The sequence below is a fragment of the Dryobates pubescens genome, chromosome 1 (assembly GCF_014839835.1).
Source record: "Dryobates pubescens isolate bDryPub1 chromosome 1, bDryPub1.pri, whole genome shotgun sequence".
Classification (NCBI taxonomy): domain Eukaryota; kingdom Metazoa; phylum Chordata; class Aves; order Piciformes; family Picidae; genus Dryobates; species Dryobates pubescens.
The window spans coordinates 59,298,145-59,318,442 of NC_071612.1; the positions used below are offsets into that span (position 1 = coordinate 59,298,145).

The 20,298-nt window shown below is 44.7% G+C and overlaps 1 protein-coding gene across 8 annotated transcripts in view; it reads left to right on the plus strand.

The window, feature by feature from the left end:
* Positions 1 to 20,298, plus strand: part of RAF1 (Raf-1 proto-oncogene, serine/threonine kinase) — a 103,988-nt gene that overhangs the window by 77,095 nt on the left and 6,595 nt on the right. For 5 of the 8 annotated variants that reach the window (XM_054166518.1, XM_054166524.1, XM_054166510.1 and 2 more), the window contains 10 exons: positions 529 to 627; positions 2,079 to 2,232; positions 3,802 to 3,861; positions 5,742 to 5,769; positions 5,861 to 5,988; positions 6,836 to 6,953; positions 12,245 to 12,329; positions 14,477 to 14,653; positions 17,006 to 17,052; positions 19,106 to 19,224. In XM_054166518.1, the coding sequence (XP_054022493.1) occupies positions 529 to 627; positions 2,079 to 2,232; positions 3,802 to 3,861; positions 5,742 to 5,769; positions 5,861 to 5,988; positions 6,836 to 6,953; positions 12,245 to 12,329; positions 14,477 to 14,653; positions 17,006 to 17,052; positions 19,106 to 19,224 (1,015 nt within the window). The remainder of the gene's footprint in view (positions 1 to 528; positions 628 to 2,078; positions 2,233 to 3,801; positions 3,862 to 5,741; positions 5,770 to 5,860; positions 5,989 to 6,835; positions 6,954 to 12,244; positions 12,330 to 14,476; positions 14,654 to 17,005; positions 17,053 to 19,105; positions 19,225 to 20,298) is intronic. The other 3 variants (XM_054166536.1, XM_054166530.1, XM_054166542.1) reach the window with 3 other exon arrangements.

Genomic DNA, 20,298 nt, shown 5'->3' on the forward strand with positions numbered 1-20,298 from the left:
ATCTGATCCAACCTTCCTACTTTGTTAATACTGCTTAGGAAAAGCTGAAAGTTATTATGTTAGAAGAGGACTTATACAAAAGTGTTACAAGCTGGAGTTGATTTTGTGTGTCTTAGTGAATGTAATTTTCCCTCCCCCCCGGCCCCAATAACTGAAGTTGGCTTTTATAGTTCTGCATTTTCTTACACTGACAGTCATTAGAGTGTAGGATGACTTGTGCCACTTGGTGCTACCCAGGTTTAACAGAACTGCTGCCAAAAACCCTTTCAGGAAGATCTGAAGCCTGATGTAAAAAGATTTGTATCTTGAGCTCAGAAAGAACTCATGGAAATTTCCTCTGGGAGTCTGAAGACTTTTTTTTTTCAGTCCTACCATACACAGAGGAAAAATACCACGTGAAGATAGGAATGTGTACGTGGAGTTAAGTGTGCTGGAAAGAAACAGCCCTTTAGCTTTTCAGCTTTTAAGAGCATTGTACAGGAGGTAGTGTAGCAGTTGAAATTGTAATTGTCTTTGTTGATATTTCAGATTGTTCCCAAATTCAAATATCAGTGACAGTGGTGTCCCTGCACTACCTCCCTTGACAATGAGACGGATGCGGGAGTCTGTCTCCCGGATACCTGTTAGGTAAGCTAGTATTTCCTGTCATTTCTGTTTTGGGAAATACAGTTGTCTAAAACCCAAACCAACACCCCCCCCCCCCCCCCCAACTCCTCAAAACCAAAAGGATCTTCAAGGAGGTTGGGGTCAATGTGCAAGAAGGCAACACCACTTCACCGCAGATAATGCCTAGTGTCCGTTCTTGTGCTTTAGGTTCAAGCAAAACATTGATTTGGGATTTTACATTACGTTACAATTCTTAGCCTTAAGATTTTAAGGGAGGGTGTTAAAGGTTTTCTGGAGACCTTTGTTTTTCTACCCAAGAAAAGTCAAGGCTCCCTTTTGGTATTTATGTGAATTAATTTTATCTGATCAGGTAGTGAACATGTAAGGGTCCGTGACTCGTTTTGCATGACTTACATACATCAGCTAAGATAATGTTCTAATGTGGTGATGAGAGATAAGAGTTTGAAGAGGGAACAGTGGAAGCTGAAAATCTGCTCCTTTTAAAGAAAGTTCTGAGACCTAAAGACAACATTTTAAATGCTAGAATAAAAACTGCTTTTCTTTCAAAGGGACCTGTCTTCTGATCCTCACATGTGGCTGTATTCTTCTCCTTGCAATTCTAGAGGCTGAAGAGGGCAGGCCACCTTTGCTTTTTGCTACACCTCTTTGAAAAAATCCTGGGCTATTCAGGAATGAGGCACAGAGCACGTAGCTGACTTGCAAATGGTTCTATGTCTTTATTTGCTTATTTTAGTGGGAAGGGAACCAGGGATTGATCTTCTGTTCTCTTTGCCATCTCATGCTATTTCCAGTCATTAAACTGATGGGGTTTTTTGAGGCTTTTTGTGAAGGCTGGCTGATTTCAGTTAAGAGACTTGTGATTTGGGACAAATAAGGTTTGAGTGATCTTGGAAGTGATTTGTAACTCTTTGTTGAACTGGATTTTACTGTTGGCCTCCTTTTAAATGGTATTGGGTTTCATGACTTCCTTGCTGGCTGTTCTGCATGAACCATTGAACAGTCTTGCAAACTTGCACAAATGCAGGGCTTAGCAGTAAAAGCAGCTCTTAAGCTGTGCAGTTAACAGACTGGATGTGAGCAGTTCTTTTAAATGTCACAGATATGAATCAATCCATCAGAGCCAGTGTGCTGTCAGTTTGTTAGATGGAATTTGATGGGGACTGAGGTGAACAGTGGTGAAACTTGTCAACTGCAGAAACAGACTTGGGTTAAACACACTAGATAAGTATGTGAGCTGACAACATCTTCTAATTTATTTCCAAAGTTAAACTGGGAGTGATTCAGCTGACCAAATAGTTTAGTTAGAGTGTAAGTCCCAGCTTTTTCTCTTTGGAATTCTATGTGTGTTGCTTTTGGACAAGTTACACGGAACAGTATTTTTCAGTTGCTAGAGGGGGAAAATAATAACCACAATTTTCCTTTTCTTTCTCTTTTTTGTTTTTCCTTCCCAGTTCCCAGCACAGGTATTCTACACCTCATGCCTTCACCTTCAACACATCAAATCCTTCCTCTGAGGGCTCTCTCTCCCAAAGACAGCGTTCTACATCCACACCAAATGTCCACATGGTTAGCACTACGATGCCTGTAGACAGCCGGATAATTGAGGTAATACTGGGACTAGAACAAAGTTAGACTCAGTTGTGACATGGCCATCTAATAGTCACTGGTTGGTTTTTCTTCTTGTCTTTCTGTCATTTGCTTACTGTTTGCCATAGTTGGCTGAGTGATGAAGAATGTAGGTGACACACAGAAAATGAATAATAGTTCTTACAACCTTTATCAATTTTGCTGAAGTTCCACCTAGAACTTGGGGAGTTTCACAGCTCCAAAATGAAAATAAGCTCAGTTTTGCTGAAGAAATATTTGTTTTAACCGGGCCTAATTTTCTTTTACCCTTAAAAATGTGGATTTGTTGGAGGGGCCTGGTGTTTGGTTTAAATTAAGCTTTAGTCTGGACTAGTTCTTTGAGTTGGAATATACCAGCCAAAGCTTGCTGGCAATCTGTTTGTGTTGTACAGAATTAGCAGCAGTCCTGGACTTGTGCTCTAAAGCCATCTCCATCTGAGGATATTTTTGCTGTTACTTGCTTTCAAACGCCTTTTTCTCTCTCTCTCTTCCTTTAACTCCCTACCTTAGACTGGCAGTAGTGAGAGACAACTGTTTGAAATCAGGCCTAAAGTGCTGGTTCATTTCCATGATAACCTGAACAAAATCAAGGAGTGGTGTTGCAGGAAGGGCTTGCAGAGAGAAAGTGCTGAGCTGCAGTACTTCAGAGAGAGCACTGATAGCTTTTTGCTCTGAAATAGTTAAAAAAACCTCTTTAGGCCAAGCAAAATCCTTTGGCTGCCAAGTTTACTTGCATCTTCAGCTGGTAGTTTATAGGCTTCTGTGAAATGTGAAGACTCTGAAATATGCTAGAGGAGTCCACAGGACCTTTAGAGCTGAGGAAAAATGTGCTGCAGGCCCATGAAGCTTTTTGTTTTGGTTAGAAGCTTTGGTGTCAGCTGTGTTACGGGGAAAGGTAGCTTCCCTTTGTGTTTGATTTTTCTCAAGCTTACAGCTTTTTTTCACTGCTTCAGAAGCCTGGCTGCCCCCAAAGTAAAGCAGCACTCCAGAAAGCAAGTAAGAATTACTGATCCTTGCAGCGTGGCAAGCCTCTAGGCAGACATTGCTTTCTTTTTTTATGAATAGCATGAAGACAGAAATACTTTCTGTTCTTCATAATATCATGGGGACTGAATGAAAATAACTGTCATGCCTGAAAGGCATTTGCTGATTTTATTTTTTTTTTCCAAAAGGCTTTAAAAAAAAACACCCCAAAACCACCAAAAAACCCACCACCACCAAAATAAAAACCCCACACAGTTTAAAGAAACCACAGCAAAACACCACAAAAAAGGCAGTGGAGACCTTCTAGCATGGCAGGAAAAAAGGCCTCCTTCATAAAGTGGTTTCCCAGAGCACAGATGCTAGTGAGCTTTGGGGTCTGAGAAGGGATACTTGAAAGTTACACTGCACTTAATTACCCTATAGCAAAACAAATGAGGTTGGTTCTTTTTTTTCCTTTTCATTTATCCTAACATTTAATTTTTAAACTATTTTTTAAAATATATATATATATATATATATACTTCCTCTGTTCTTTTCTTTTTATCTCTTGCTGTGTTGGCCTAGAATAACAGCCTGAATGCTTCTCCCAGTTCCTGGTGCAGACGGTTTTGTTTGAGGGGAAGAGTAGGTATTTTCTTGGTGCCTTTTGGTTTCTTCTTTTTTGTTGGTTTTTTTTTTTCCTTTTTTTTTCTTCCTTTTTTTTTTCCCCCCTTCTGTGATTAACAGGATTGCTGTAACTTGTGAGCCATGGCCACATGAAATGTTTAATCTGGAGTTGATTTTGATGAAAATCTGTATAAGCATGCTCATGAGGATGCTGATTGGCGAGGGGCAAACAGAAGAGTTTTGGGTTTAGTTCAGCTGGGTGAATCTATAGTATGAAATTGGGTGTGAATTGGGATTAGAGATGCATTTGGTCACACAGGTTTGGGTTTTATTTTTAAAACAAAACCTTCTGAAACACATCTTGTGTGGCTTTTCTCCTCTGGAAACTATTTTGTTGAATCTAAGTGTACAAACCCCTTAGGTTAAGGACATGATACATTATTTCACATCAAAGCAAGGGTAACAGGGCTGTAGCACTGCATATGGGTTTGTGTTGTAAGACCAGCTCTAAAGAGCTCTGGCTTTGGTTCATTTGCTGTAGGATTCATAAGCAAAACAATCCCAAATATTCACATTAGGGCTGAAGCTCAAAAAAGATTTGTAAGCAAAAAAAAAACCCACCATGAAGAAAAGGAACTATTCACATCAGGATTGAAGCCCCAGAATACTTTTTCTCTTAAATAAGAATTCCATATACATTTAAAATTCAGTTATCCCTTGCTGCTTGGAAGCAGCTACCTTCTCAGGCCGATGTGGAAAACCCATCACTTGTAATTAATTCAGGTTCTTAACAATCTTTGTTGTCCTTGGAGTGGACAAGAGTAGAAGCTTTCATGACTTCTTCATTGGTAGTTTCTGCACATATTAATCTGCTCAGGGGTAGAGTTGTACTCTGCAAGTATAAATGGTTGTGGAGTCAAGCCTGGGAGAATGCAACTAGCTAGCTAAAATGATGCATTTCATAAATGGATCTTGACTAAAGGTGCTCTGAGTTAATTTGCAGACTGTGGTGGAATGCAGGCTTGTTCTGTCCTCCTATGAAATCTCAGGTTAATTATTCTACTAATCAGTTAGCTTGAATTGATTTCTATTAACTCTGACAGTATTTAACATTTCTGTAGTGCATGTTCTTGCTTTGTACTTACACAGTACCTGGATATTTTACCTTTCCTGTATGTACTTTGGGATAATGCCTAGCAGGTGAGAAGCTGTGAAGTCCTGTTTGTCAGAGCTTAGTTGATCTTGTGCATGGCTGTAGAGTTGTGTTGTAAAGTGCCTGTGGCATGAGGTGAGACTTGTTGCGCTGTGCCAGCTGGTGACCTGTGTAACAACCTGCTTCTCTCACAGCAGCAAATGGGAAAATGTTTTGCACAGTAGAGGCTTTAGTATTAGGGCACTAGATGTAGCCTTTTGGGGTTGAAATGGTATTATAGATATATTTCAAAATGTGCATTGTTAGGAGCTTTGAAAAGTTTTCCTGCCTGTAACCCAAAACCTTGTTGAGCACTTGGCCCCTAGAGGTGCAGGCCCATCACAGTGGCTGTGTTCAGATCTCAAACACAAGCATGTACAAAAGTCCAGTGGTGGGAATGCAGATAGTATTTCTGGTGTTTCTACTTGTTCTGTGTCTTCTTTTATCTCTTTCCCTTCTATTTTTATGGTAGTAATACCTCTTAATATGCTGTGAATCATTGTAATGTGTAAGAATTCACAACTTGCATGGTTTCAGCATAAAGGTGGTTGTTTTTTTAACTAGAAAACACCCAGGCTGTCATCTTGTGTAGAGTGTTGGTTGATACCATAGCACACTGGACCAAAAATATCAGGGATGATTTCAACACTGTCCCTGCTTGTTCTTTGTATGCTTTCATATAACTCTGTTATCTGTCTCCTTTCAGGATGCAATTCGAAGCCATAGTGAATCAGGTATGGTTTCATCAACTCAAGTAATTCATCATACTATTTGGTGTTTGTTTTCTGGTTCATAAATATTTCCCCCTTTGTTTTTCTGTTTAAGCCTCACCTTCTGCTCTGTCTGGAAGTCCTAACAATATGAGCCCAACTGGCTGGTCTCAGCCCAAAACCCCAGTCCCAGCCCAAAGAGAGCGAGCCCCTGGATCTAACACACAAGAAAAAACCAAAATTGTAAGTATGGTAATATTTGATTTGGGATTTTTAGTATGTTAAACTAGGCTGAGAGACATGGTGTCTTGGAGTGATGTTCTGTACTTCATGGAATCATAGAATGGTTTGGGTTGGAAGGGATCATCTGGTTCCTAACCCATGCCATGGGTGGAGACACCTACTAGAGGAGCTTGCTCAAGGCCCCATCTCCAGCCTGGCTTTCAACACTTCTAGGCTTGGAGCCTCCACAAATCTCTGGGCAACCTGTTCCAGTGTCTCAGCACACTCATCTTCCTACTACCACCTAAATCCAGCTTCTTTGATTTAAAGCCATTCCCCCATGTCCCTGTCACTCCAGACCTTTTTAAAATGTCCCTCTCCTGTATCCACCTTCAAACACTGGAAGGCTACTAGAAGCTCTCTCCCAGGAGCCTTCTCTTCTCCAGGCTGACCAACCCTAACTGTGTCAGCCTCTTTTCATAGGAGAGGTGCTCCAGCCCTGGTCTAGGTGGTTGGTGCCCTAAGCCTGAAACCATTCCAGGTCAGGCTTTTGGGGACTCCAAGCAACCTGCTCTAGTTGTAGATGTCTGTGCTGAGTGCAGTGGGGCTGGACTAGATACACTTTCAGAGATCCCTTCAACCTCATCCAGTATGATTCTGTCATCTAAGGAAGTGTTTTGCCTCTTTTTATTTTGGAAACAAACCAACCACTCCTCATAAACTGAGGAGAAGAACAAAAGTCCAAACTGCAGGACAGACCTCTCAGGGTTTCAGTGCATCTTAAACTTGTCTGAAGGAAATGATTTCATTCTTGCTGTATTCCTATAGCATACATGCTTCAATGCCTTATCTCTTTTTTTTGTTCCAGAGGCCTCGTGGGCAGAGAGATTCCAGTTATTACTGGGAAATAGAAGCAAGTGAAGTGATGCTCTCTACCAGAATAGGGTCAGGTTCTTTTGGAACAGTTTACAAAGGCAAATGGCATGGTAAGTTCTCACTGAGGGTCACCATCTTCTCAGAACGTTGATATGGTAGGACAGCAACCCAGCAAAGGCAAAGCTGGTTGTAACGGTGCTGTGTGCTTGTCTACCACTGAAAGTTCTGGGTGAGAGAGGTTATGTCCTAATACTGGCAGTAGGGGGAATGAAGGCAAAGAGCAGACATCAAAATCTGAATCTCCCAACTGCCATCTGTGTGTTCACTGTGTTGGAGCCAGCATTTGTCACCATATTCTGCAACAGCTTGTTGCCTGAAAAGATGTTTGCTTTCCATTAGCAGGATTGAATTAGCTGGGAAGCTTCACAAACTGATGCTAAATTATATTAACCCCTTTTTTTGTTGTTGTTAATACCCCTGTGGTTTAATTAGCATGCTTGCATTCAAGGTGGCAGGTGCATAAAAAGCGTAATTTGCTTTTACTGTGGAGTTCTTCCAAGGAAGAAATGGTCAGTGTGAGAGTTTGTGATACCAAGTTAGCTGGAATACTTTGCAAAGCAGCACACTGTGGAACTGCAGAGGTAATGTCAAACTCAGGGCTTGCAATTTAAAGAGAAGCATGCACAAAACCCTCCAGGCCCTAATTTAAACAGCATTTTCAGCATCAAACAAGCAACAAAAGAATATCTGTGGACTTATCTTCCCCATTCTGTTTTTAAAGATGAAATACTTGCATGCCTTGAAGTCTAAACAGTGCCAACATCAATGGAAGGACTGGCCAGTTAAACTGTTAGAAGTGAAATAGAACATGAGATCAAGAGGAAAAATAGGTTTAGTAAGATTTCAGGAAACCAAGGAAGAAATGAGAATTTCTTGTTAATAGTTTAATAAAACATTTACCTTTCTACATGTCTCAAGAGGTGTTAAACAGGGATGGATGGAGCTACCTGTCCAGAAGAGGGCCCTCAGGTCTGTGCACAAGATGGGTGTGCTGCTGTCAGCAATAATATTAACTCTCTTACTTGTTCATAGTTTTCCTGACTTCTCAGGAATGGAGAAGTTAAATAGCTAAATGATTTGCAGCATCATCTTAAATGATGTCAGTGTTTAATGTCTTTGCCATTTAGAATTGAGGAAACTGCACAAATTGGTGAAACTGCATACCTTTTTTGTAGTACCTGTTCTAGTAGTACAAGTGCAGCAATAAATAATGTCTTGGAGTAGCTAAATCATAGAATCCCAGCATGGTGGGGTTGGAAGGAACCTCTGGGCATCATCCAGCCCAACCCCCTGCTAAAGCAGTTTGCCCAGGATCACAATGTCCAGGTGGGTTTGAATCTCCCCAGAGAAGGAGCAACTCTACAATTTCTCTGGGCAGCCTGCTCCAGGGCTCCAGCACCTTCACATCAAAGAATTTTCTCCTGATGCTCAGGTGGAACCTCCTGGGTTGCAGGTTGTGCCTGTTGCCCCTTGTCCTGTCACTGGGCATCACTGGAAAGAGTCCAGCCACATTAGCTCTTGCTGAGCATTGAGTGGATTCCTTTCTCCGGGCTCAACAGCCCCAGGTTTCTCAGCCTTTCCTCTTCACAGAGGAGTGGGCAGATTGCTGCAAATTCTAGACTGTCAGAGGTGTTGGATTCCCTACTGGGCCCACCTGCAAGGGGCTGTTTTCAGTGTTTCTCCAGAGCACCTCTGGAAGACGATGTACTGGGTCCCCAGTAGCCTTTCCTGATTTAGGCTTCCAAAGTAAGATGAAGCGTCAGGGGCAGTCTTGCTCTGAGGAGCCCATGTCTGATTGAACAGCTGTCTTGCACTTCCATATTTTTCCAGGTTGTTTCAGCTGGTTAAGTACTAATTCTCCTGTTTGCACCCCTTCTGTTACAGACCCCATTTGGATCCTGTAGTGTCCTGTAGCATGCTTCTAAATTTAAAAGGCGGAAAGAGAACCAAGGCAGTTTAAATGGGTTGGAAGACTACCCATCATAAACACTCACATTCCCCCCTTGACCCTGGTAATCAGTTCTAGGGGGTTGGTGGTTGGGGGGGGTGGTGGAACCTGATTTGTCTTCAGATTGCTGCTGAGCACCACAAGTGCTGTTGTCTGTCTGTTTCTATAGAGAAAGCCACTTGGGAAACGCTGTCAAGGATTGAAAATAACAATGTGTGGCACCTGATTGAGTAAGAACAGGGCAGAGTGAAAAACATCTCTTCAAACAACAAAGATCATAATGGAAACACTGAAAAATAACCTGAGAACATTTGGCCTTTAGTCAGTGGATGCTGTCTCCTCTCCTTACCTTGTCTGGACATAGCTCATAGCAACAGGCTTCATAGAATCATAGAATTGTCAGGGTTGGAAGGGACCTCAAGGATCATCCAGTTCCAACCCCCCTGCCATGGGCAGGGACACCTCACACTAGATCAGATTACTCGGAGCCACATCCAGCCTGGCCTTAAAAACCTCCAGGGATGAGGCTTCCACCACCTCCCTGGGCAACCTGTGCCCGTCTCTCACCACCCTCATGGGGAAGAACTTCTTCCTAACATCCACTCTGAATCTTCCCACTTCTGGTTTTTGATTCATAATTCCACTGCTTTCTGGAGGTACACTGTGTGAGGGGGTTTACAGCTTCATACTCTGGAAAACAGTCCCTGAACAGATGGCACTGAACCATGCTGTGTTCCTCCATATCACCCTTCCACAGATGCTGAAATTCAAAGCAAACTGATTCTGAAAGCATTTAAATGAAGCTTTAAAGTAAAATTTATAATGCATCAGTTTAAGAAACAGGAAGGTCTGATGATTTCTGTAGCACTCAAATGATTACCTAGCACCCTAAAAAATCCCTCACCAGCTTTCTTGTAGGCCCCTTTAAGATACTGGAAGGCCACAGTAAGGTCTCCTCAGAGCCTTCTCTTCTCCAGACTGAACAGCCCCAACTTCCTCAGGCTGTTGGTCTTGTTTTGTACCTCAACAGGAGTTGCAGTAGGGTTTGTCTACTTCAAAGCCTGTGGGTTTGGTAGTCATAGGAGAGGGTAATCGTCTACCAGTTAGATTCTCCCTCCCTGCTCTGTAAGCAGGGATCTCTTGGTTATAAAACATCATGCATACTGCAAATGCAAGATGGTTCTCCTTATGAAGAGAAAATGGGAATTCCATTGCCTTTATTGCAGTTAAAGGAAGGAGACAGAAATGTATAAAAACATGTTCAGTATTTGTGCATCTTTGTGACTTCAAATGATGCATAAAGGAACTGGCAACTACAGCAGAAGATACTGCAGGTTGCTCAGGGTCCTCTGAAACTCAGTGCCAGTCTACATGGCCTTCTCACACTTTGTTGGAAGTATTTTGGTTTTTAATCATAGAATGCATCAGGTTGGAAAGGACCCTTGAAAGTCATCTTCTCCAACCTTCTGCAGTGAGCAGGACTATCTCCCGCTACACTGGGTTGCACAAGGCCTCATCAAGTTTGACCATGAATCTCTCCAGGGATGGAGCCTCCACCACATCTCTGGGCAACCTGTTCCCATATTTTACCACTCTTGATTGTGCAGAACTTCCTTCTAACATTCAACCTCAATCTCCCCTGCTCTATTTTCAAAGCACTGCTGCTAATGAAGCAGTATTCCTAATGCATTCACTTGATTATAGTCTAGAACCTTGCTAACAGATTTTTTTTCACTTGTCTTCTAAAAGAGGCCATACAAAGCAGATCAGTGATTGTGGTAGCAAAGAAATCTGTCACTCCAGGGATATTTTTAATGTAGCTGATGGTTCTGTAACACTTAAGTGGCAGCAGCCTTTAAGCTATGGGATAAGCCTGTTGGCATATAGCAACTCTCCAGTCTGTTTACTGCTTGGGGCCCAAGACTGAAGTTGCAGTCTTGCTGGGTTGCTGTTGCCATCCTGTGACAATGTCAAGGCAAGTTTACTCTTTTTTTGAAGTCTCAAAAGGCTGTCAATCTGTAGTTAAAGCAAATGTGGCATTTCCTGCTCTCACTGAGGAGTTGTTTGGTCTTAGTGCTTTTGCTTTGTTCGAACAGGAAGCTTCATTGCACTAGTCTGCCTTTTTTGATTCTTAATTCCACTGCTTTCTGGATGTACACTGTGTGAGGGGTTTTACAGCTTCATGCTCTGGAAACAGTCTCTGAAACTGAACCGTGCTGTGTTCCTCCCTATCACCCTTCCACAGATGCTGAAATGCAAAGCAAGCTGACACTGAAAGCAATTTAAATGAAGCCTTAAAGTAAAACTTTTATCATGTGTCAGTTTAAGAAAGAGGAAGGTCTGATGATTTCTGTAGTCCTCAAATTTGTTAATGAAACATGAAAGTCAGTTCTAGCATTCATGTGTCTTCTGCCATTCCTAGATAGTTTTGTTGCTTCTGTTCCTGAAATTTAGCAGTATTTAAATCTAGAGAGTTTGGGGTTTGAAGTTTATGTTAAAAAAGGAGGTATGTGCATACATTTAGAGTTTAGATAAACTTGAAGAGCTAAACCTAATTCTATAGAAATACAAAGGTGTATATACAAGTGTGCTAAAACTGGATAGGAAAGAATAGATTAATTTTGGCTGGAAAAGACCTCTAAGATCATTCAGTTCAACCATTTCTCTGACTCGGCCAAGTCTGGTGCTAAACTATGGCCCTCAGCACCACATCTCTGCCTCTTTGAAACCCTTCCAGGGATGGGGATTCAGCCACCTCCCTGTGCAGCCTGTTCCAATGTTTGAGAACCCTTGCAGAGAAGTTTTTTCTTTGAGTCTCCAACCTAAACCTCCTCTGGCACAATTTCAGGCCATTTCCTCTCGTTCTATCACCTGGTGCTAGGGAAAAGAGATCAACCCCAACCTCCTTTCAGGGAGTTGCAGAGGATAATGGTCCCCTCAGCCTCCTTTTCACCAGGCTGAACAACTGATGAAGCTTTGGATACCATTTGGAAGCTGGGAGACTGTGATGTGGCTGTGATTGAAATGCTGTGCTGAGAATGCACACCTTCCTTTTTGGAAAGCTACTGGAGATTTTATTAGCTTCATATCCTGCAAAAACCATACAGGTAGTTCTAGCCAGCCACAGCTGTTAACAAATAGAAGGGAAGCATATGAACAATTAATGACTTTTTCCATTTGCCTGAAATTTGGGTAAATTAATTGCCTGCTACTAGAGAAATTGATGTCAGCAGGGAAATCTTGACCTATGAACAAATGAGTAGAGGTGTCCTGTGCACAGATCAGGAGTTTTAAGCATACTATGTATTAATGTTATTGGGGAGGAGGAGGGGGGGGAACCAAACAACAAACCAGCTGCCTTTTCATTAACTGTTATGGTAAATGTATTTTCAGGGGACGTAGCAGTGAAGATACTAAAGGTTGTAGATCCAACCCCAGAGCAGTTCCAGGCTTTCAGAAATGAAGTGGCTGTATTAAGGTGAGTTGGCAGTTCCATTGTTAAATTCTCTTAATCCAAGGCACTGTATTTGACTCCTACCCCTCTTTTAAAGCAGTCTTACCCTGTGTTCTGTGTTTGATGGACACAAAAAGCAGAAATCCAGAGAACAAGAATAAAAAAGCAAGCATATAGCAGTGTGCCCAGGTGGCCAAGAAGGCCAATGGCATCCTGGCCTGCATCAAGAATAGTGTGGCCAGCAGGAGCAGGAAAGTCATTGTACCCCTGTATTCTGCACTGGTTAGGCCACATCTTGACTACTGTGTCCAGTTCTGGGCCCCTCAGCTTAGGAAGGACATCGAGACACTCGAAGGTGTCCAGAGAAGGGCAACAAGGCTGGGGGGAGGCCTTGAGCACAGCCCTGTGAGGAGAGGCTGAGGGAGCTGGGGTTGTTTAGCCTGGGGAATAGGAGGCTCAGGGGAGACCTTATTGCTGTCTACAACTACCTGAAGGGTGGTTGTAGCCAGGAGGGAGTTGGTCTCTTCTCTCAAGCAACCAGCACCAGAACAAGAGGACACAGTCTCAAGCTGTGCCAGGGGAAGTTTAGGCTGGAGGTGAGGAGAAAGTTCTTCACAGAGAGTCGTTCACCACTGTAATGTGCTGCCCAGGGAGGTGGTGGGGTCACCACCCCGGAGGTGTTCAAGAGGGGATTGTATGTGGCACTTGGTGCCATGGTCTAGTCTTGGGGTCTGTGGTGACAGGTTGGACTTGCTGATCTTTGAGGTGTCTTCCAACCTTGGTGATACTGTGATACTTCTGAGCATTGCTATGGAGCAGTGAGACTGCAGTCATCATTCAGATTATTTCAGTGGTTCTTCAGTGTTTCTGAACACTCTGGTTTTGGAGAAATAATACCAACATCCATAGTTGTTCAGGTCTCATTTGGCATGCAGTGAAAGGTGAGGAATGGTAAATTCTGCTGTGAAGTCCCATCACCACCCAGAACACTCAGACTGCACCATTTAAAATTGCAGCATCATTCCTTTTTTTCAGTGCATACTCTGATCTGCATAACTGTAATCTGCTTTCAAGTGCTGGTTTTGTCCAACTATCTTTAATGTCATTCCTGAAGCTGAACCAGTACCTGTCCTCTTGTCTGTTGTTTGCTTCACAATTTACAATGACCCTTCACTTGCCTGTTGAATTGCTTGGATTGGCAAAGAGCTTTAAGATCATTAAGTGCAAGTTAACCTGACACTGACAAGTCCTTGAGCACTGGCAAGTTCTTGAGGTTCAGTCTTCTATGGAAAGTTGTCAGTTTTTCACAACTTGCAGGGTGATTGCTGTTACTGGAGAGTGTCCAGAGAAGCTGGTGAAGGGTTTGGAGAACAGGGCTGGTGAGGAGCAGCTGAGGGCACTGGAGGTGTATAGAACAGAATAGAATTAACCAGGTTGAAAAGACCTTTGAGATCAAGTCCAACCTATCACCCAACACCATCTGATCAACTAAACCATGGCACCAAGTGCCTCATACAGTCTCTTCCTAAATATCTCCAGTGATGGTGACTCCACCACCTCCCTGGGCAGCACATCCCAATGGCCAATCTCTCTTTCTGTGAAGAACCACTTCATAACATCAGCCTAAACCTCCCCTGGCACAGCTTGAGACTGTGTCCTCTTGTTCTGGTGCTGCTTGCCTGGGAGAAGAGACCAACCCCCACCTGGCTAAAACCTCCCTTCAGGTAGCTGTAGACAGCAAGAAGGTCTCCTCTGAGCCTCCTCTTCTCTAGGCTAAGCAACCCCAGCTCCCTCAGCCTCCAAAGCTGGGGAGGGACTTCTTAGGGTGTCAGGTAGTGATGGGACCGGGGGAAATGGAGCAAAACTAGAAGTGGGTAGATTCATATTGGATGCTGGGAAGAAGCTCTTCACCATGAGGGTGGTGAGACACTGGAACAGGTTGCCCAGGGAAGTGGTGGAATCCAGGCTGAATGTAGCTGTGAGCAACCTGATGCAGTGGAGGTGTCCCTGCCCATGGCAGGGTGGTTGGAACTGGATGGTCCCTGAGGTCGCTTCCAGGCCTAACAACTCAATGACTCTCAAGCTGAAATCTGTTTCTCCAGCCAGGAAAGAAGACTTAGGAAGCAGTTTGTGTAAAGATGCTGATGTCTCTTTCTCCTGTGTGTGGTTAGGAAGACTCGGCACGTGAATATCCTGCTCTTCATGGGCTACATGACTAAAGACAACCTGGCCATCGTCACGCAGTGGTGCGAGGGAAGCAGCCTCTACAAACACCTGCACGTGCAAGAGACCAAGTTCCAGATGTTCCAGCTCATCGATATTGCTCGGCAGACAGCACAGGGAATGGAGTGAGTAGGACCAACTGCCTGCTTCTCCTCTTGGAATGGTGCTGCCCTTCTCTTCCCCAAACTCTGATGTGTGACTTTGATGTGCTACAGTGGGTCCAAGTGGTAGGAGTGCTGGTGAATGAGGGGCTGGACGCGAGCCAGCAATGTGTACTTGCAGCCCAGAAGGCAAATGGCATCTTGGGCTGCATCAAAAGCAGTGTGGCCAGAGGTGATTCTACCCCTCTGCTCTGGTGAGGCCTCACCTGGAGTACTGTATCTAGCTCTGCAGCCCACAAGAGAGACATGGACCTGCTGGAGTGGGTCCAGAGGAGGGCCACCAAGGTGATCAGTGGGCTGGAGAACCTCTCCTGTGAAGACAGACTGGGAGAGCTGGGGATGTTCAGCCTGGAGAAGGCTCTGGGGAGACCTTAGAGCTACATTTCAATACCGGAAGGGGATCTGCAGGAAGGCTGGGGAGGGACTGTTTACAATAGCCTGTAGCACTAGGGCTAGGGGCAATGGCTTGAAACTGGAGCAGGGTGGATTTAGGTTGGACATCAAGAGGAAGCTCTTCACAATGAGGGTGGTGAAATCCTGCAACAGGTTGCCCAGGGATATGGTAGAGCCCCATCCCTGGAGACATGCAAGGTCAAACTTGAGGTGGTCCAAACTTGACCTAGTTGGTGTCCCTGCTCGCTGCAGGGGGGAGGTTGGACAAGATGACCTTTGAGGGTTCCTTCCAACCCAATGCAATCTGTGAAAGAAAGATTTTGTGCAACATTCATTCAGCACTGAGTTATCCTCTTGGGTTCCATTTAGTACTTCTTTTGCTCCAAGGATTCTTGCCCTGGCTCATGTTAGACCACTAGTCACATAATATCCTATCTGTATTTGATCTTTTATAGCTTGAGGCCCTAATAACAAAAATAATTGGCCTAACAGCTGTAGGCTCTGCCTGCTTGCTTACAAGAAAAGGGTAGGGGAACCAGGGCAAGTGCAAGGCAAGGCCATCCCAATCCCCAAGGATAAAAATCAAGGATGCCAGGTTCTCCTCCTGTATGGACTGGTTACATCACTTAGATTTAAAACTAAACCACACACAGAGGGAGATCTCAGGTTGCCAGACTAGGTGAGATCCTATTCTAAACATTGAATTAACTTCCATGCTTTTCTTCCCTCTGTTACTGTAACATTGCAGTGCTTGGCAAACACTGTTTGATACTCAGCACTTCAATGAGATGAGGGGATGGCTGTTCCCATTCTACAGCTTACAGGGCTCTCACAGACAGATACCTTTTGGAAGCATTCTCTAGATGTCCAAAGTAGACATAGAACCACTCACTTCTTTTACAGAACACCTTAGACTGTTTATAGCATAGAAGATGCTGATGGTGTCTGTGCTCCACCATTTGGTAGATCAGGATCCATGTTTCCAGGCATAAAAATGAGGGACATGGATTGTCACTGCCAATTAAAGCAGTTAACAAAAAGTAAACCTTAGCACACAGTACACATTCCATGCATGTGGGGAGAGTGCCCAGCTTTAGAAGTCATAGAATGGTTTTGGTTGGAAAAGCTCTTAAATATCATCCAGTCCAACATTGTCTACCAAGGCTGGGGCTAAATCTTGGCCCTCAGCAACACAGCTCTGCCTCTTTGAAACACCTCCAGGGATGGGGATTCAACCACCTGTTCCAGTGTTTGACAGGCCTTCCAGGGAAGAAATTTCTTCTAATGTCCAACCTAAACCTGCTCTCCTGGAACTGGAGGCCATTTCTTCTTGTCCCAGCACTTGTTACTAGGGAGAAGAGACCACTCTAGCACCAGGGAGTTGTAGACAGTCAGAAAGTCTCCCTTCAACCTCCTCTTCTCCAGACTAAACAACCTCAGTTCCCTCAGCTGCTCCTGACCAGCCCTGTCCTCCAGACCCTTCACCACCTTTGTTGCCCTTCTCTGGGTCTGTTCCACCACCTCAGTGTCATTCTCTGGACCTGCTCCAGTCCCTCAATGTCTTTCTTGTAGTAAGGACCTCAAAATTGAACCCAATACTCAAGGTGTGGCCGTGAGTTACGTCCTCCTGGACGTTCTGCAGTTGCAGAACAGTGATGCCACTTTATCTTCCTGGCATTTGTTTACTGCATTGCTTCTGTAATGCTCGAGGCAGTAGCCATCATCTAGCACTTGCTGCTTTTCTCCCAGAGCAGACACATCATTGTGGAGTCACTGTAAACTGTCAGCAAGAGGGCTGTGAACTGATGGAGTATGTAGTAAACTGTCACAGGGTCTTACCTCTCATTTGAAAGCCTGATTTGATGTCAACAGCTTTCATAATGCTGCTTCTCTCTCTTCTTTTTTTTTTCCCCTCCCCCACAGCTATTTACATGCAAAGAATATCATCCACAGAGACATGAAATCCAATAGTATCCTTTTCTAACTTAACCAGATTGCCTTTGGTGTTAAGCTGGAGCTTTATGGGGGTGTTGAAGTGGCTGTTTCAGATACCTGTAACTACTGAGTGATTCCTGTTGATGAGCACTAAACTGCCTTTTAACCAGGACTGCCACGGAAGATTTGTGCTTGCTTGGCAGTGGGGATAAAGCTGACAGGTGGTGTCCCAGGAGTGTCTTAATTTTGCTGCAGTGGTGCTCATGCAGTTCTGTGTGCTCCAGATGCTGTGCTGGAGAGAAGCTGCACTCTTCACTTGGTAAGTGCTGTGTGTGTGCACATGTGGCTTATGTTACTGTTGCCCTGCTATTTTCAGTACATTTAAAACACCTTCACATCCCTGCCACAAATTAAGCCCAAAAATCTAATTTCAGCTCCAGGCCAGGCACTGTTTTACCACTGTCTTTTGCAACAAAATAGATCTTTAGTGATACATGTGGAATAAAAATGTGGTGAGCTCAGGCCTTTTGCCTTTGGAGATGCCTGCTGTTGAAACTGCCACGAGGAGCATCCACTGAGCTGGCACCATAAATTCTAACTTCCTGTCATAAAAGGTGAGCAGAATGTTTTGCAGATGCCATCCTAAAAGCACCACACCCAACCCAGGAGCTCCAGAATGTAGGGGGCTGCCTATTTGTTCTGAGGCTAGAAAAACCATAGTGTGGGTGGGTGGGAGGTGAGGAGTGTGATTTCTGATAGTGAAAGACATTGACTCTTCTGCTGACATGGAGATGAGACCTGAGAGATGAGTCCTGTTTTTATTGCTGAACCATCTTTTTGAAGCACAGAACTGTTTGGGCTGGAAAAGACCTTTAATATCATCAAGTCCAGCTGTTAACCCAGCACTGCCAGCTCACCATTAAACCATGTCCCTCAGCACCACAGCTTTTCAATCCCTCTGGGGATGAGGACCCCACCACCACTGCCCTGGGCAGCCTGTTTCAGGGCTTGACAACCCTATTGGGGAACAAATTTTTCCTCATGTCCCCCAAACCTCCCCTAGTGCAACTCGAGGCCATTTCCTCTCCTTGTGTCATGTACTAATTTGGGGAACAGACTGACTCCCACCTGGCTCCAGCCTCCTTTCAGGGAGCTGTAGAGAGCAATGGGGACTCCTCTCAGCTTCCTCTTCTCCAGACTAAACCATCCCAGTTCCCTCAGCCACTCCTCACCAGCCCTGTTCTCCAGACCCTTCACCATCCTTGATGCCCTTCTCTGGACTTGGTCCAGCACCTCAGGGCCCTTCTTGTAGTGAGGGCCCCAAAACTGAACCCAGTACTTGAGGTGTGGCCTCACCAGCGCTGAGTGCCTGCCCTGCTCCTGCAGCCCACACCATTGCTGATCCAGGCCAGGATGCGGGTAGCCTTCTTGGCCCCCTGAGCACACTGCTGGCTCATCTTTCTCTAGTGGGCAGTTTCCAGGCACTCTGCCTCAAGCCTGGAGCATTTGTGGGGTTGTTGTGACCCAAGTGCAGGACCTGGCACTTGGTCTGGTTGAACTTCAAAGTTAAAAAACACTCTTAAATGAAATTGTAAAATGATTCTTCTTGAGGAGAGGAACAACTCAAACAAAGAAGTCCCTACCAACCCATCTTAACAGGCAGCTCTAGGAAGTGGATGGATTACAGCTAGAACAGATACGTGTGTTTCAAGGTGAAATGATTGAATCTCAGGAGATCTGTCAGAGAGCTTCATGTAAATAGATTTGCTTTTGATATTTGGATGTTTCTGCTTGTAATTGTTTTTCCTCAGTGTTCTCTTTGGAGTTGTGGTGACTTCTGATGCCACTTATTTAAGTACCTGCAGTTGTTGATGTTAATTAACCCTGTTGCTTTCTCTCCTACCTCACCCTAAAGATAAATGTATGAATAATGCTGAGACATCTGGTCTGGTTTACTCTTAAACTTAATCTAGATGCCATAAAACTGCTTTTCCTCTGCAATGTCTTGGGTAGTTGGCTTGTTTGAGGTCAGGAAATGCCAAGGTGGTCACTCAAGTTCTCTACAGAATTTCTTTAACAGATGTTTAGATATATTTCTTCATGAAGGCCTCACAGTGAAAATAGGAGACTTTGGTCTGGCCACTGTAAAGTCCAGGTGGAGTGGATCTCAGCAGGTGGAGCAGCCTACTGGTTCAATCCTGTGGATGGTGAGCAAAACACTGCCCTGCGTTTACCTAGCTGCCTTTCATGCTGTTTCAAAGCTTAACATCTCAATCAACCAAGATAGGCTTTTAGGGCTGTGTAGGATCTTACTCCAGTTGCAGGACAAGGTTAAATTGAAGAGGTGAAATGGTGGAGTGCTCAATTCTCCAAAGCAGACACTACCTAAGGATTCTCCTTTTGATTTCTGGAGTGATTTTCACTATTGGGGGCAGAGGCAGGGCTGTCAGTGGAACCACAAGTTCCTTTCTGAGGGAAGAGGGAGAGCTTTTCTCCTGCTGTCATCCTGCCTTTCCCCTCATGGGATTGTCTCACTATAGAGCAGGCTTTCACTTGCTTGTGGGACCAGTGGGACCCTGCCTTCCTCTGTGTTCTTCATTGCAGCCTCTTCTTCCCCAGCTCCCTGCCTGGGACTTGGGCATCATCCCTCCTCACACTCCTGCTGATAACACATTGGAGGCTTGAGGAGAGGATAGGGAGTGCTTCTTGAGGTGTGGGAATGGGCACAGTTCATCTTTGGTGCTGTAAGGTGTATGCACTAAAATACTGCTGTCAGGCCACCACTGCTCCCTACCCTGCACCAAAGAGTTGCAGGAGGTGATGAGGTAGCTCAAAACTGCCCTTTTCCCCTTTTTTCCCCTCCCTTCTCTTGCCCTTCCCTTCTTCTCTTGCCCTTTGCCCTTTTTTTCGCCCCCCCTTCTCCTCTTGCCCTTTCCCCCCCCCTTCTCCTCTTGCCCTTCCCCCCCCCTTCTCCTCTTGCCCTTTCCCCCCCCCTTCTCCTCTTGCCCTTTCCCCCCCCCTTCTCCTCTTGCCCTTCCCCCCCCCCCCTTCTCCTCTTGCCCTTTTTTCCCCCCCCTTCTCCTCTTGCCCTTTTTTCCCCCCCCTTCTCCTCTTGCCCTTTTTTCCCCCCCTCTTCTCCTCTTGCCCTTTTTCCCCCCCTCTTCTCCTCTTGCCCTTTTTCCCCCCCTCTTCTCCTCTTGCCCTTTTTCCCCCCCTCTTCTCCTCTTGCCCTTTTCCCCCCCTCTTCTCCTCTTGCCCTTTTTCCCCCCCTCTTCTCCTCT